The sequence below is a fragment of the Triturus cristatus genome, chromosome 6, assembly GCF_964204655.1.
Source record: "Triturus cristatus chromosome 6, aTriCri1.1, whole genome shotgun sequence".
Classification (NCBI taxonomy): Eukaryota; Metazoa; Chordata; class Amphibia; order Caudata; family Salamandridae; genus Triturus; species Triturus cristatus.
This window is the reverse complement of record NC_140589.1, coordinates 1,428,005,777-1,428,021,314: the sequence shown is the minus strand read 5'-3', so window position 1 is coordinate 1,428,021,314 and position 15,538 is coordinate 1,428,005,777. Positions and strand designations below refer to the sequence as shown.

The 15,538-nt window shown below is 44.4% G+C and overlaps 1 protein-coding gene across 2 annotated transcripts in view; it reads right to left on the bottom strand.

Annotated features, from left to right (window-relative positions):
* Positions 1-15,538, bottom strand: part of PCMT1 (protein-L-isoaspartate (D-aspartate) O-methyltransferase) — a 278,511-nt gene that overhangs the window by 90,495 nt on the left and 172,478 nt on the right. For both annotated transcript variants that reach the window (XM_085612478.1, XM_085612477.1), the window contains exon 5: positions 4,006-4,126. In XM_085612478.1, the coding sequence (XP_085468604.1) occupies positions 4,006-4,126 (121 nt within the window). The remainder of the gene's footprint in view (positions 1-4,005; positions 4,127-15,538) is intronic.

Genomic DNA, 15,538 nt, shown 5'->3' with positions numbered 1-15,538 from the left:
CTATCGGAGAATGCCAAATTGTGGACAATCGAGAAAATTTCCCTTGGTTGATTCTCAGCTGCAAGAATCTTTGAGGAAAAGTAGGCCGTTTTTGCAGCCAAAATGGCCTTCTTATATTGAGCCAGGAGAGTGGTGAACTCAGATCTGAGTAAGGGAGAATAATTCCGACTCCAGGCACGCTCGGCGTACCGCTAGTTTGATGGTCTTAAGATCCTCGTTAAACCACAAGTAGGCATCCTTCTCCCGCTTTGAAGTCACCCGCTTCAGCTGGGCAATGGAATCACAGCTTGAAGCGAGCCAATGTTCAATGGCAACGGCCTGAGAAAGAGTGGATAGGCCTTGTAGGGTAGGGTAGGAGGAGGCTAATAATGCGGATAGATTCTCCGGATCCACTCGGCTCCATGAGCGGACCCAAACATTCTTTGGGAGCGGGGGCCTAACAGTAGGGTTGATGGGAAGGGTAAACGAAATCAGGTGATGGTCGGACCAGGTGCAAGGTAAGATGGACAGAGTCTACCGGACAGTTCAAGGACCAAATCTGATCTAAGATATGTCCTTTGACGTGAGTAGGAAAATGAACGTGTGATACAAAATTGAGGGATTGAAGTGTATCTGAGAACTCTCTTGAGGACGGACATTCCGCTGGGTCTGAAGGCCAAAAGTTAAAGTCTCCCAGTAATAAGATGGAAGAGTTATTGACCGTAAGTGTGGCCAATACCTACTGAAAATCAGAAAGAAAAAGTAAGGGTGACTGTGGGGGACGGTAAGTGAGAACACAAGTAAGAGGGGGAGTGGTAGATGTAGTACGAATGTCAAGGTACTCTGTTGTGGCAATATCTGGCAAAGATAGAAGTTGGAAGGGGAGGTCAGCCCGGGTAATGACCGCTACGCCACCCCCAGTCCTACCATCGGAACGATCTGCTCGTAGAGCATAGTATGGGGCAGGGAGAGTGGCCAATAAGGAAGGGAGAGAATCCTCACTAAACCAAGTCTCTGTTAGGAAGAGGAGATCAGGTGCGTGAAGGTCCAGCAGCACCGACAGTTCGTGTGAGTGGGCCACTGCTGACCGGGTGATAAGATAATAGGCCGAAAGAGTCCTAAGTGATACTAGGCTGGCGTCTTCTCTGGGAAAATGAAAGGGAATGGGGGGAGCGAGAGGGTGGGAAGATAACAAAACGGGGGACAGATCAAGTGAAGATATGCGAGAGCAAGTGGAGGCGGGCAAAGGCCACGGGCCATGAAGACTGCGGAGTTGTGAAGAAGTGTAAGTGATGATTTGAGCAGAGTGACGTGCCCCTAGCCCCGGTCGGCCGCAGACGGGCTTGCCATAGGCGCTCCCGCTGCGCTCGTCCGCTGCGCGTCCGAAATCTGCACATGATTTATGGATCTGTGGGAGGGGGGGTGTGGCCTCGAAAAGGGGCGTGGTCACGGCAAGCACCGGAAATGGCGCCAAGAGTGTCCCGGTACTAGCAACCGTGGCAACGCTAAATCCGCTGCGCGGCGTAGTCCGGGCGAGTGAAGTCTGCAAGCTACAGCTTTGAAGGGAGCAGAGGGTGAGTGATTAAAAATACAGAGAATAATGTGACACTCAAATTTTAAAAACACATAAGAATCGTGCTCCCGGCTTTCCGCCTCAGGAGTATCAGTCAGTTGTGTTTGTGTAGGTTTTATTGCTGTTGTGTGAGAAGGTGAATGGAAGGATGAGTCAGTGGACTGATAAATAAATGCATGAGTACAAAGATGAGTGCCTGTATGACTACCTATTTGAGTGCCTACACCCATCAGTGACAAAGGTACTCTTATCCTCTAAGGACTGCAATTATATGGTTGTTGATGCTTTAGCGGTATTGACTGTGCCTATAGAGAGTTTGATGTCAGTCAGCTCTTTCATTAACATGGCCAGAGCATAGTCATATACTGCAGAATCTGACATGTCTGCCTGCAATGGTTTAGATTTTGGTTTGCTGGCAACCACTTCAAAGAGAAGTAGTCTCACACATTTTGTCTGACATGTAAAAGATCAGAGTTGAGCGTCTGTCTCTGTATGTCTGTAATAGTAGAGTATTTGGAAAGATGTTCTTTTTCACCAGTCTGTTGGACTGACCTTTCTTATCCTTCTTGGGGTTATTATTTGTTAAGTAATTCTTTCTGATGAGTAGCTATGAGAAAGGTAAGTAGTCTATGTTACCTGCCTCTCATTCAGGAATACGTTTTTACCACAATCAACTGTTTGCTGCCTGGGGACTTTAAGATTTGCTGCAGCTGGTCACCCCGAGTAACTATCGGGGCAGTACAGTATGGAGTGTCCCTCTTTTTAGGTTTATTGGTCGTCTGGTAACATGTCTTCGGCTCCCAGGCCCGAAACGACACCTAATTCACCCTGCCTTGGGTCTCCGACTCCCAATGGCTTCCTGGACACCTCAGGTAGGCCTTACAGTGATTAGATTGAAGCTGTTCTCAGTCCTGTCCTCTAGTAAGTAATTACCAGTGTGAGGGTTTACCAGTGACACTGTTTGACGAGAGACATGGCTGGTAGGGGAGTTCTTTCACTGAGGCCCTGTGTAAGTATGCACTGCTACTCACATTCTGCATATTCATTCTACATGTTTGGGTTGCGGCCTGTCCGTGCTGTTTCAATGATCATGGAGTGGTTCAATCCAAGCCTGCCAGAGTCTACCAACATTATCGGCTGTGATTTGCAAGACTCTCTCTGCTGTATATCATCTTTTGGTAATGTGCCATACCAGCTAGCTCACCCAAATTGTCTAAGAGTCAGCGAATGCAGTGTGAACTTTAAAGCGAAGCTGCCATGCTCCTCGGCATCAAGCCACACCCACAAAGAAATCTTTGACTAGATTATATTTTCTTCTTCCTTTAAACACATTTTCAAACAATGGGCTTACTCCTACTAGCAGAAAATAGGATTACTTCCTGAAAGAGGAGGAAAAGTTACTTGCCGGTAATCCTCTAAAGCTATCTCCAATGAAACAAAAGTAACTCTCCTCCTCCACGGCAAGAGATTTGATTCATACTACACAGGATCCTCATTCGTCACACAAAAAGAACTGGAGCAACTGCCAGTGACAACAAACTAAAATCAAGAAACCACAAAACTTTATAAATTCAGTACTTGTGTGACCGCTGGAACCGAAACCGAAAAAGGGTAGGGATGTCTAGAAGTAGTTGAAAGAAGGTTGGATTTGTCCCAAGATTTTTAGTATATCCATATAAAATAAATAGTTAATCAAAATCTGCTACAGAGTCGGTTGTTATCCTGAAAGTATATTTTATTGATTCAGTGCTCCTGGAAGGTAGATGCCCTTTTACTTAGGAATCGGCTAAACCAGTGTGCGTTACACAATGGTACTGCAATCCAGTGGGACACAGGTTGCAGCACCCAAGTGTTCTTTAATTAGGCATTACAGTTTCGAAGCTGCAAACAGCAGCCGAGTTATTTCAAAGCTAAAGAATGATCGTAGATACAGACGAGATTTCTTTCATGACTGACAATAATACATGCCTGGATAAATAATCTCCATCTGTTATAAATTGTAAATAACTGGAATATAAAGCAATTTTTAATATGTGAAATGCAAATATCGACTTGATGCATTTTATTGCCTGCACGGGCCCCTATTAAAGTACAATAACTCCCTTTTTACCCAGCTAGGATTCTGCTACAAAATACCAATGCATTCAAATGTAATCTATCAATGTTGACCGTGTACAGTGCATTCAGCATTCAACTCAAGATTTAAACTGCCATTAAAATATAAGTGGATACACAGATTATTTTTTATTTTGCTTCTACACATTTTATCATTGCTCAAATTCAATGACACTCAGCTAGCTTATTCAATGTACCTTCATAGGAAGAACACTGTTGGAAAGCAGAAATATATGCTTCATTGGGCACGATTCTGAATGTTTGGCATTTTGGTATCATTTCTCCATCAGAAATAACAAAACAATTGCAAAAACATTTCAAATAACCCATAAGCTCACCTATCAATTTCACTCTTTCTGAAGACAACAAGGTAGGGTCATCTTTATTTACATTATTGATAGAGTCATCTACTAACTCTTTGATATGATCTATTCCAATAACTTGTCCGCTTGGCCCAACCTGCAAAAGACATAAGAGTTAATGAACAGTTTATTTTGAACAAGTAGTAACCCACACTTTGCTATAAAACAATGCATGTAAATGTAGTGGTCAGACTGCACTGGGTAACTTTTGTTTTTAGAATTCTTTGAATTCAAATGCATGATCTTCATTTTTCTTTTGCTCACTGCCAAATTATTCTCAGTTCTTTAAAGTCAAATAATTCAAATCAGACACAGCTAAAATTAAAAACTTTATAAATACTCCCTCCTGTCCTGGAGGATTAAAGCAGAACAACTCTATAATGTATTCTTTTAATTTTCAGGTTTAATATTTCATATATCGCTTGGTAGCAGAAGTTATACAATTCTGCTTGCCTTCAGTCCTACAGGCACTTTATACATTCAGTCAGAGCACTGATTCGGATCCTCAGACAATAACTGGAGAAATAATTTGGTGAATGCTGCTTTCAAATTATTTTATTTTTACATCAATTTAAGATAATGAATTACCAAGCAAAGGTTAACTGTTCTTCATTAGTTCAATTGTGTCAAATTTCCATGGTTTGGCTTTATGCCCAATTTCCTACACAATGGCTTCCTAAATAAACAAAAATTTGTCTAGCTTCGACCTACATCTGTGAAGTTATAGTGACCACTTTGCAATATAAAAGTGTGGATTGCTTGCATTATCCAATGAATAGGAGCACAGTACTTAGTCTTTATTCTCAGTCCAAAGCTTTGTTAACTAGCCAGTGTAGCTGGACACTCAAATAACCACCCAGTTAAATGTTACTCACCGTTTTGATGGTAAAAGAAATAAAGGCAAAATCAGTTCTGCAGACATTTCTGATGTAACTTGCATTGACCCAACCTTCCCTTTTCTCTAGCCTTAACTGAGTTGAAATATCTGCATTGGGGTAGAGTGCATTCATAATGAGGGTCTTATCACTCTGAAATTCCCTGCATTTTAGGTATATCCCCTAATTCACTGCTTTTCCCAATCCTCAGTCATTTGAAATCCACTATCATCACACCCAATCTACATCCCCCACAGACACACAATTGTGACACTGTAGGTATTGTGTGCATTATTTATGCTGTGTTCAAGTGACCATTAACTAGACAGAATATAAGAAAATAAAAGAAGGGCTGTTGGCCAGCACACAACCTACGGAAGGGTCTGGGAAACAAAGATTAGTCATGAGAATGGTACTGAGGTAAAGAAGGCATATGTACTTCTGCCCATGGACTAACATTTTGCCATGAAATTAGAGGTCCTGTGTAAAATTCACCCCTCACTGTGAACCACAGCCTTGAACATTAACTTGCAAAGGAAAGGGTGTGGCTATTCGGCCTGGGCTAAAATTCCATTCTGCTCGCGGAAATTGCGATAATTTGACATTTTCGCGTTCCGCGGAGAGCGCGAAAATGTAAAAATTTCCGCAATCCGCATTTTACCGGAAATTTTTTTGCTTGCTCACGCTGTGAAATAATACAATTCTCTCGTGCGCGCGATCGCCTTACCTGAATCCCCGCGTTCGCCGACAAGTTTTCCCGATCCGGTCGCGTTCTCCACGAGATGTTGGATTGTTGGTAGCCATTTGCGCTGTCTCGCGACAGTTCGCACCCGCAGTAACGTCATTCGTCGCGCGGTCACGTCTTTCTTCTCGCGATCATGCACAGCGAGACAAGTGAAAACAAGATGGCCGCGCCCGCGAGCAACCGCATGGGTAAGTTGGCGAGCCGCGACCACGCAGAAAATATCGCGAACGGGTGGGAAAAAAACTTCTGCATCTTCGCGATATTTCCGCGTGTTTGCGGAGATTTTTAACATTTTCGCAATAATTTGCGAAAGTGAATTTTGCAAATTCCGCCCACCCCTAGTGGCTATGCAGGGGAGAGGTGCACAATTGTTTCTGGAGTGTTTCAAGGTCTACATCCCACTGATGGAGAACATCTTGTGCTGCTAAGAATATCATATAGGGGGCTCTGCAGCAGGGTTCACAGACTGAATGACTGACTACTTGCAAAGTGCGATATACTAGGGGTAGAACACTTAAGTTAGGAAGCTAACTAAAATGAGTTAGCTAAGTGCTTAAAGCGCTTAAATGCCAAGCAGCCAATCATGAACCGAATATGTTCAGCAACCTAGTACATCAATAGGGCGACCCAATATTCCCCAAGGAACTGGGTATAATCAATAACAAAACACAATTGATCCTTGAGGACTCATTTAACTTTGATTCATATTTAAAGTTGTCACAGAAGTGAACACAATTTCACAGAACTCAGAAAGGTTCATCAATAAATAGTTCTTTTTATAATAGAATCAATTATCACAATCTATAAATTTTCTCAAAAAAACATGGAACAATATTCCTAAATCATATCATACATGGTAGCCAAATAACTACTGTCTAATTTCCTCTAGTATATACAGTAGTGTGACATCTTTTGTACAGAAATATGGACAGTATAATCAAATCAGCCATATATTTTAGTCAGTTCATTAATATCTATTGATAATGATATACATAAAAGAAATGTCGTAGCGTCGACGTTTCGGTCTCATATATGGTTAATCAAATCCATGAGACCATCCTCAGGACGTATGTTGCACTGTGAATCTAGCATAAAATAGTATATTCAGAAGACATTTTATAAAAACTTTGAGTTCCAATATGTATCGTCTGCTTACAACTCAAACTGAAAATCAAATGTCACCTATATATAAAGTCACCATATGCCAGAACTCGTGAACTCCACAATAACGGAGTGATCTTATCTACAACTTATGTGAAACACCTATACAGAGAAATCTCCACCGTGTTTCACACCACTAGAGAAAGAACTCCACAAAATGTACTCACAAAAACGCCAAGTCTTTCAACTATTTCTTCCACAGCACTAAGCACCTAAAAACAACCAACCAGGTCAGTCTGTGAATTACTCGGAAGATAGTTCACGAAACAACAACACTAACCACCACTCGTGAGAGGCTACTTCTATTCTTACCTTCTGCCACCTTCTCATTTAATCTATGATCAAAAATACATATCTTACCGCCGACGGGAATGGCCGCCCGGTAGTTTTACTCCGGAGCGCCACTCCCGCAAAATCTGGAAAAACATCGCCCTTACCGGCCTGATCTCTGCCCTAGAGCCAGATAATTGCTGTTGGAGGGCCCGACGATCTCCCCGTAAATTTTGGAAGACATTGGTGGAGGTGAGCAGATCGCACTCCAGCGGTCCGGACGGCTGAAGTCTCCCTGCCGGCAGCGGTGCGACGCCACACGGCCGGTGCCCCACGCGAGACCGAGGCTGGGGCCTGGCCCGGCAGACGTGGTGAAGGTGAGTGAGCTTGCCCCGAGGGGCAGAGGCCACCGGAGCACCCGCGGCAGCAGCGGTGAAGTGTCCGCATTGACTGGGAGAGGCGGGGGTCTGGCGGAGATCGTGTTGGCCCGGCAGCGCAATTTGAGAAGGGCCTGTGCTGGGGGGCACGCTTGGCCTCCTCTGCATGAGAAGCGGCGGTGAGTGGCAGCCAGCACTGACTATTGAGGACTGTGTACCAGGGGAGCCACCGTGGACTACACTGCCAAAGTGCTCCATAGCAGGGGATAGTTACTAATGGCGGCCATTCACTATTGGGACACCAGAAACTATATATGGGTGAAGACTGATTAGGAGTGAACTCCCCACTGCATGACGGTTACCTGCTGTGGCTCGGTCGAGGGGTACCCCAGGCGGAGACTCCTCGCTGAGAGCCTGCTGCTGTGAGCCTGAAAGTGAACTTCGGCAGGTTAAATCTTCCAGGGCCTGGCCCCTGTGCAGCCCCGTTTTTGCAGTGATTTGGGCGGGTCGCCAGTGGAAGCACCGTTGGGTTGGCGCCCTTGAGGAATAGTGGAGGCCCCCTCAGGGGAGATCAGGGGCTGCAGTCCACGGCGGCGGAGGAATCCCCCCCCCCCCTCTCTTTTTTGGTGGTGCCGGCTGCCTTGACAAGGTACGACCGGGCGCTTGGCGACCGAAAAGCGGAGTGGGGGCTGCGGGGGATTCCTGGATTGAGCCTACCGCCGCGCCTGACCTGCCTCCTGGACGGGATGGCACCCACGTTGGAGTGATCGTGAAGCACCTATCGATGAGGCCTGGCCCTGTCTCTCGAACAATCTCCTGCGGCTGGGTCGGAGCTCACAATTGAAAGAGCGCATCAAGTGCCTGGGGGCCGTCGGGCCCTGCTAGACTGTAAATGATGTGGGGGTGGGGGTCAGGCCGGGGGGCGAGACACTAACTGTAAAATTACGACCGTACTGGGAGTGGGGTTACTTGCGTTCCCTGGAATTGTTTATGGGGGGGCGACTGGCATTCTGCATGTTGGGGGTGGCGGCAGTTCTGGTCCCATTTTGCAGGGAGGGGGGTTTGTTTCTAAGGCGAGGGTTCCTTGGGAGTTCCAATGGGTGGGGGGGGGCAACACGGGGTGTTATTTGGTGGTGAGAAATAGTGATTGTCTATATTTGTACGGAATGGTTCGTTGTTATGTTCAGGCGACGGCGGAGATGATCAAATACTTTAGAGTTCTCAGGGAAAGTCCAGGGGTTGCTCAATTTCCTGTATTGAGGGCCCACTGTACATGTGGACCCGTTGCTACCTGGGACTAATGGCGATAGGTCAAGGGCTTAGACTAGTCACCTGGAACATCAATGGGTTGGGAGACGAGATCAAGAGAGGCGTTGTGTTGCAATTTGTCCACCGACAAGGGCTTGATATAGTGCTACTACAAGAAACTCATTTGAATGGTAATTCATGTAAGGCCCTAGATAAGAAGGGATACCGTATGTTGGCACACTAAGGCTTCACCACTGGATCTAGGGGGGTTGGAATACTCCTGCGGAAAAACTGTCCATACGTGCTTCGAAATACCTGGACAGATCAGTTGGGAAGATACGTAGCCTGCACAGGATTGTGGGAACGTAGAGTTCTTAATGTGGTTTCAGTATATGCACCTCCCGGTTTACAACGGACGATGCTGACTGACGTTGGAACTTTACTACTAAATCTAGCAATGGGCACACTGGTGTTGGGGGATGATTTTAATTTGACGATGGACGGGCTTGTGGAGAGATCCCCCCCCTAGACGTGACCCAGTACACGGTTCACACTTAAACGACTTGGGTATGGTTGACGTCTGGAGGTGGGCGCACATTAGGAACACACACTTCACATTTCAGTTGGGGGTCCACGGGAGTCAATCGCGATTAGACTGTTTACACACGCACAGCATATACAAGACTTTTCGAACTCACGCTGTCTGGCGAAAGGAGTGTCGGACCATTTCCCTGTATTGGCGGTTATGGGTTTGCAGCGCCCGCCACAACCGGGCCCAATACGAATTCCACCCTGGACACTCAAGGTCCCTCACATTAGAGACACTTTGAGGAAAGATACGGAATACTACTTTGCAGAAAATACTGGTTTGGTCACGTCAGCTGTTACATTGTGGGGGGCATACGGAGCGGTGATACAAGGGGAGGGCGCTGTCGGGTCATAGTGCCGAGCGCCAGAAACGAGTGCTAGAGTTGGAAACAGAAATCCTACGTCTTGAAGTTGTTAACTCTCGAGACCTGGATCCAAGCGCCCAACACTTACTAAACATAAAAAGGCAAGACTATAAACAATTGCTACTAGAGGATGTTAATAGGAGAGTTTTGGCCGCCCGACACCGCCTCTATGAACAAGGGGACCGCACCGGAAAGTTATTAGCCTGGCTAGAGCGTAAAGAGCAGGCAGCAAGATGGGTGCGGGCACTCAAGGGTACTGGGGATACTCTGATCACAGACCCACGTGAGATCGCGGAAACTTTCGCTCAACATTATAAAACAGTGTATGGTGTTCCGGAAGCCTCCCAGGCCACATGGGCGGTGGAACTTCTTGCCACTATTGAAGTGAGGGGACTATCTGAGCAAGACGGGCTGGCATTAGATGCCGATCTATCCACTGAAGAAGTCCATAAGGATATACAAGATATCCGCATAGGTAAAGCGGCGGGGGCCCGAACGGACTAACGATTAAACTAATCAAGCCAATGGCCTCCATACTGGCTCCTCATCTACTTAATCTTTACAAAGAAAGTTATGAACGCGCCCTCCTCCCAGAAGACAGAGAGGCCGCTATTGTGGTTATCCATAAACCCGGCAAGCCAGTGGATGTGTGGGGAGTGGATACCATACCGTTGATGACGGATTGGGAAAAGGACACGGATAACGCCATGCTCGCCAAAAAAACAGTATTTAAAGGGAGGGGGTGCCCGCGCAAATGGGACCATAAATGGGGTAAATGGAATAAATAGAGGAGATATATGTGTTTCTCAGACGATAGAACTCAGGAGGGAGAGGCAACTGGGAGGTGAGGAATGAGCGAAGGACTGGATGGCACATATGGTGGACAATCATGCATAGACAGTGATTTGTAGTCTCCTGACCCAGGGACACGCAAGTGTTTTTCAGGTGGAGCGAATGGATCTTGATAACCTGGACTCCGGAGAGATTGAAGATCGCTGAGATCGATTTGTAACTGTATGTATTGGCTTACCTACATTGTTAAGGTTATTGTCTCTGCTGCTGCCTTTGTTTCTAGTAAAAATTGTATACAAAAAAAAAAAAAAAAATACATATCTTATGTCAATTTCACCAACACTACTTATACCGGCACCCTTCATATAGCCATTCACAGTATCATAATACTCACGTCAAGATCAGCGTGTTAATCCGCAATCTTTCTGAAAGATGAAGACAGCACATTGAAATTAAATTCAAGTTCCCTGCTCTTCTCGGAAAACACTCATGCAACTTAGAAAAGTTCATGGCCAGAATGTCGTTACTAAACTTACTTGTTTTGGAACTTAACTCAATCCGTCCCACACTCGACAGCAAGACCGAGTGAGGAAGCGGCGTCTAGCATGACCTATAACCTTTCTGACGCGACGTGATCGGGCGTGTAGCCCGTGTTGGCCATCTTGAGTGTATATTATCTTGTATTCAATGCAATATAGCAAGACCTAATCCTACGGGCTTGAAAGCATCAAAGACGCATACTACCCCATGTCTTTTCTCAATAGAACCGAGAGTTGCGGCCATCTTAGAAGTATCTTATATTAATTATGCCGGACAACCACTATAACAAGTACTAATTTCACAGGCTTAAAAAGCATCCAAACCACATAGTACCCAATATATTTTTTTCTCCGTTACACAACTTATCAAACTTACATTGCTGCATTTCACCAACTGTCTAATCCATTCCATCAACTATTTGTCTGAGCCAATGTGTCTGTATCCTGAAATGAACTGCACACATTAAAATAACTGCTCAATACATAAGTCCATATATACATTTGATTCAATATCGTGTATCATACTAGCAATATGTCCTTGCATAGCACATCTGGCAGAATACCCTAGTTTAATCATGATCTCATATACCTTGATCTTACAAAGTCGCCAGTTTTTGCCACTCAACAAAAGAATTCAGCCCTTTCTCCACAGTTTTGGCTGACCAAATCCACCCATTTTCTTTGAATATAATCAGACCATCCACATTCTGTCTTCTTCTAGAGCTCTTAACCTCCAAAACAAACCATTTCATGTCTAACGGAGTGTGTTGCTTCTCCAAATAATGCTCCACCAGCGGTGCAGTTACAATTTTGCATCGGATGCGAGACTGGTGTTGCATTATTCGTTTCTTTACCTCGTCTCGTTTTGCCTATATAGTACAAAGAGCACAGGCATTGTATACAGTAGATGACATTCCTGGTTAAACAGTTCGAATGATATCGCAATACCTATTCCTTTCCATTTAAACTACATGATTTTACCAAAGATGTAGTTGTACATGCTGCACAGTGTCCACATGGATAGTGACCTACAACGGGCATTAATCCCCATATATTCTGTATTGTTGTGGGGATTGGTTTTCTATATGCTTTGACCAGGTGATCCCTCAAATTTCTTGCCCTTTTAAAAGCAAAGCGGGGTGGCTTAAGTTGTAGCTCAATTTCTGTATTAGATGCCAGTTCTTTGACACTCTTTTTTATTGAATTGGAATCTGTCCCAAACGTAGTTACACACGTAACAGATTCATATTCATTTTCCTGACAACTTTTAGTTTGTAGCAGAGCCTGTCGATCATAATACCAGGCCCGTTTCAACGAGCGTTTCACCAATCTATAGGGGGAATTTCTCATTACTAGTTTCGCTTGCAGAACTTTGGCCTCTTTAAAATAATCTTCCCTCTTGGTACAATTCCGTTTAATACGTAAAAATTGTCCAAAAGGGAGGTTGTCACAACATTGTAAGATCAAGGTATATGAGATAATGGTTAAGCTAGGATATTCTGCCAGATGTGCAATGCAAGGACATATTGCTAGTATGATACAGGATATTGAATCAAATGTATATATAGACTTATGTATTGAGCAGTTGGTATTTTGATGTGTACAGTTTATGTCATGATAGAGACATTGGCTCAGACAAATAGTTGATGGAATGGATTAGACAGTTGGTGACATGCAGAAATGTAGGTTTGATAGTTGTGTAATGGAGAAAAAATATATTAGGTACTATGTGGTTTGGATGCTTTTTAAGCCTGTGAAATTAGTACTTGTTATAGTGGTTGTCCGGCATAATTAATAATTAATATAAGATACTTCTAAGATGGCTCATTTCGGGTTGAAATCCATGGAGTCTCTCCTCCTGTGAGGGGTGAGGAGCGGGTAAATAATGCTAGGAGGGTGATGGATTACTGAACGTAAAAAGGTGCCAGAACTTCAGGCAAAAAGGCTGCCCTGCTCCTCAGCACCAGTTTGTAAAAAGAAAAAAAAAAAGTAGTGTATGGCGGCTGAATTGAGAGGGCCTGGTCCTCACTCTTGTGCTTGAGTCATTTCAACGAGGAAGATGGTTTTAAGAGTCAGTAGGCTCAATGGGCAACTGCAGACTGGCTTGAAAGTGGTACACATGATAAAGGTCAAGACCAAATAAAGACCTCACTGTGGCATCACAAACAGTTTGGGGAGTCACAATAGGTGATTTAAAAAAATCTTGAATGTATTTTCCATACAGAGCATTTGAGAACTCAATGTGCAGAAACTTTGACACTATGCATTCAAAGTGGCCAAAAGATCCAACCAGGGCTCTCCTCATTGTCGAAAGATGTCCTGCTCCACCTCAGGATGCAATCGCCATTTGATAGCTGCCAGAGGTGCTGTGCTTCTTGGTACAAGATCCCACTCTGCCCTACTTGTTGCACTAACACATCAGTGGTGGTGTCGGTCAGAAACGGCACCGGCCTTCACTTGATGGTCTAAAAACAATAGCTGGTGGGCAACCCTGTATACCTACGAACCCGGGTAATTACAGAACGTCAGCAACCGGTGGGTTCCTTCAGGGTCATCGCTATCATAACAGTTATTTAAGGGAAGACTAGTTATGTGCTAGAGCAGCCCGTCATTTGAATAAATCAAATAAAATAAATCATAACATATGGACATACATTTGGAGCAAGACAAAATTCAAAAAGGTAAAGATAAAAAATAAATCTTGATAATCGGTGCTCCTGCTGAAAGCGCAGTGGAAGTGAAAAGTGCCATAGTGATAGGTGCACAAACAACAAATTAAATTGTCAAGTGCAGTTATTGTGCACATCCAACAATGTTCAGGGGACCAGTATTAAATATTTTAGTTGTGACCAAGCACAATACAATCGAAGTTTCAACCCTCAAAATAACTTGGGACAGGTCTTGTTCATGAGAAAACTGGTGGCAACATATAGCAAAGGAAAACAATACAGCCTTTACTTTCATCATACAGTGGCTGCAATTTTAAATATAAATGAATGAAGTATGGAGAAGAAAATTCACCTCTGATATGCCGTACTAAGCATCTAACCTTTTGGTAAATGATTTGTAGGTCCCTGGTGACATTTACTCCTGTAGAACAAAAGCGCCACACCAAAAATGTCACAACAATCATAATAATGGCCATAATTCATAAAACGCTCAGTCAAATCAGAACATCTGTTGAAATGTAAAAATTAATCATGCATGGTATATTTGAATTCTACATAGAAACGGATGGTCCAATTCGATTTACAAAAAGGGTAAATGATTTAGCAATGACCTATCGTTCGTACCTATGTCTGAAATATTAATTAATATGGACATACTTCTTTATTCTACACAAGATGAAGTGTCATGAACAAGGCACTGAAGATCAAGTTACTTGCCTTCTGTAACACTCTTTATGGCGGATTTTGCAGCGGTGCTTCCACATGCCAACAGGCAGTGTCATACGGCTCCATGCTTGCTCCATACTACCCTGGAAGTGACGGAGTGGAGAAGCATATAAGCGCAACCCTTTCACTAACGTCAGTTTCTTGTCTTTTCCCTTTCCATGCCATCAGACTTGGGGCGTACACAATTGTTGGTAACGGTCAGCTAAGTACTAACTTGTAACCTTTTTAGATGTTAAAGAGTCCCACTCCATAGAACAGGGAATTGAGAAGGCAATGAAAAATGTATGGTTAGAAATTATCCATGAGAAAGAATAACTGACCACAGATTGCTCACTAGACAACAGATGCCAAAGCATTACCACCTCAAGGTGGGGAGTGGTATTGTCCATGAGAACATGCACCAGACGGTCCTTGATGGACAGCAGGAAAGCCTTAAAGGCCAGATGAATGGCTCATAGTTCCAAAAAGTTGATGCGGTGCTGGCCCTCCATTAGAGGCAGGAGTCCTCAGATCTCCAACAATATTAGCTGAGGGTGGAGAAGGTAGTGTGGCTTGCCACATGATAGATTGTGATCAGTCAGCTACCACAGATGTTATAGGCCGTCTCCTACAAAACATGGAGATGTCAGAAAGGTAGCCTTGATTGTGGCCTACTCGTACTTTAAGTTCCATTGTAGGGCCAGTATATTCCAACGGACGGAGATGACTATCATTGTAGACTCTTCACACGTTCCACCGATGAATCAACATGGTCTTTCAGGTCTACTATATACTGGGCAATCTTTCATGCTGTCTGTGCAGAACAGTGCTTTAGTCTATTTAACTCCTATAGATTGCCGCTCTGTGAGGGGACTACAACCCCCATCACCCTGTGAGGCGCGCACATTGCGCATCACCGCTTGAGCGCCAGGAGGCGTTTAAAAGGAGGCCAGGGTTCCCGCAGCACGGGACGCGCAAGGGCGAAGCCCATTAAGGGCGGTCTGTACGAGCAAGTCTGAGACTAAAAGAGACTGGGCTGGGCCACACCTCCAAGTTTTCAACCACAGCATTCATAAGGTTAGTCCTGTTGCTCCATCTACTATTAAACCCATTTATCCCCGCTTAGAGCGCAATTGTCTATACGCTACTAACTTAAAGCGCTAACCTGAATAAGC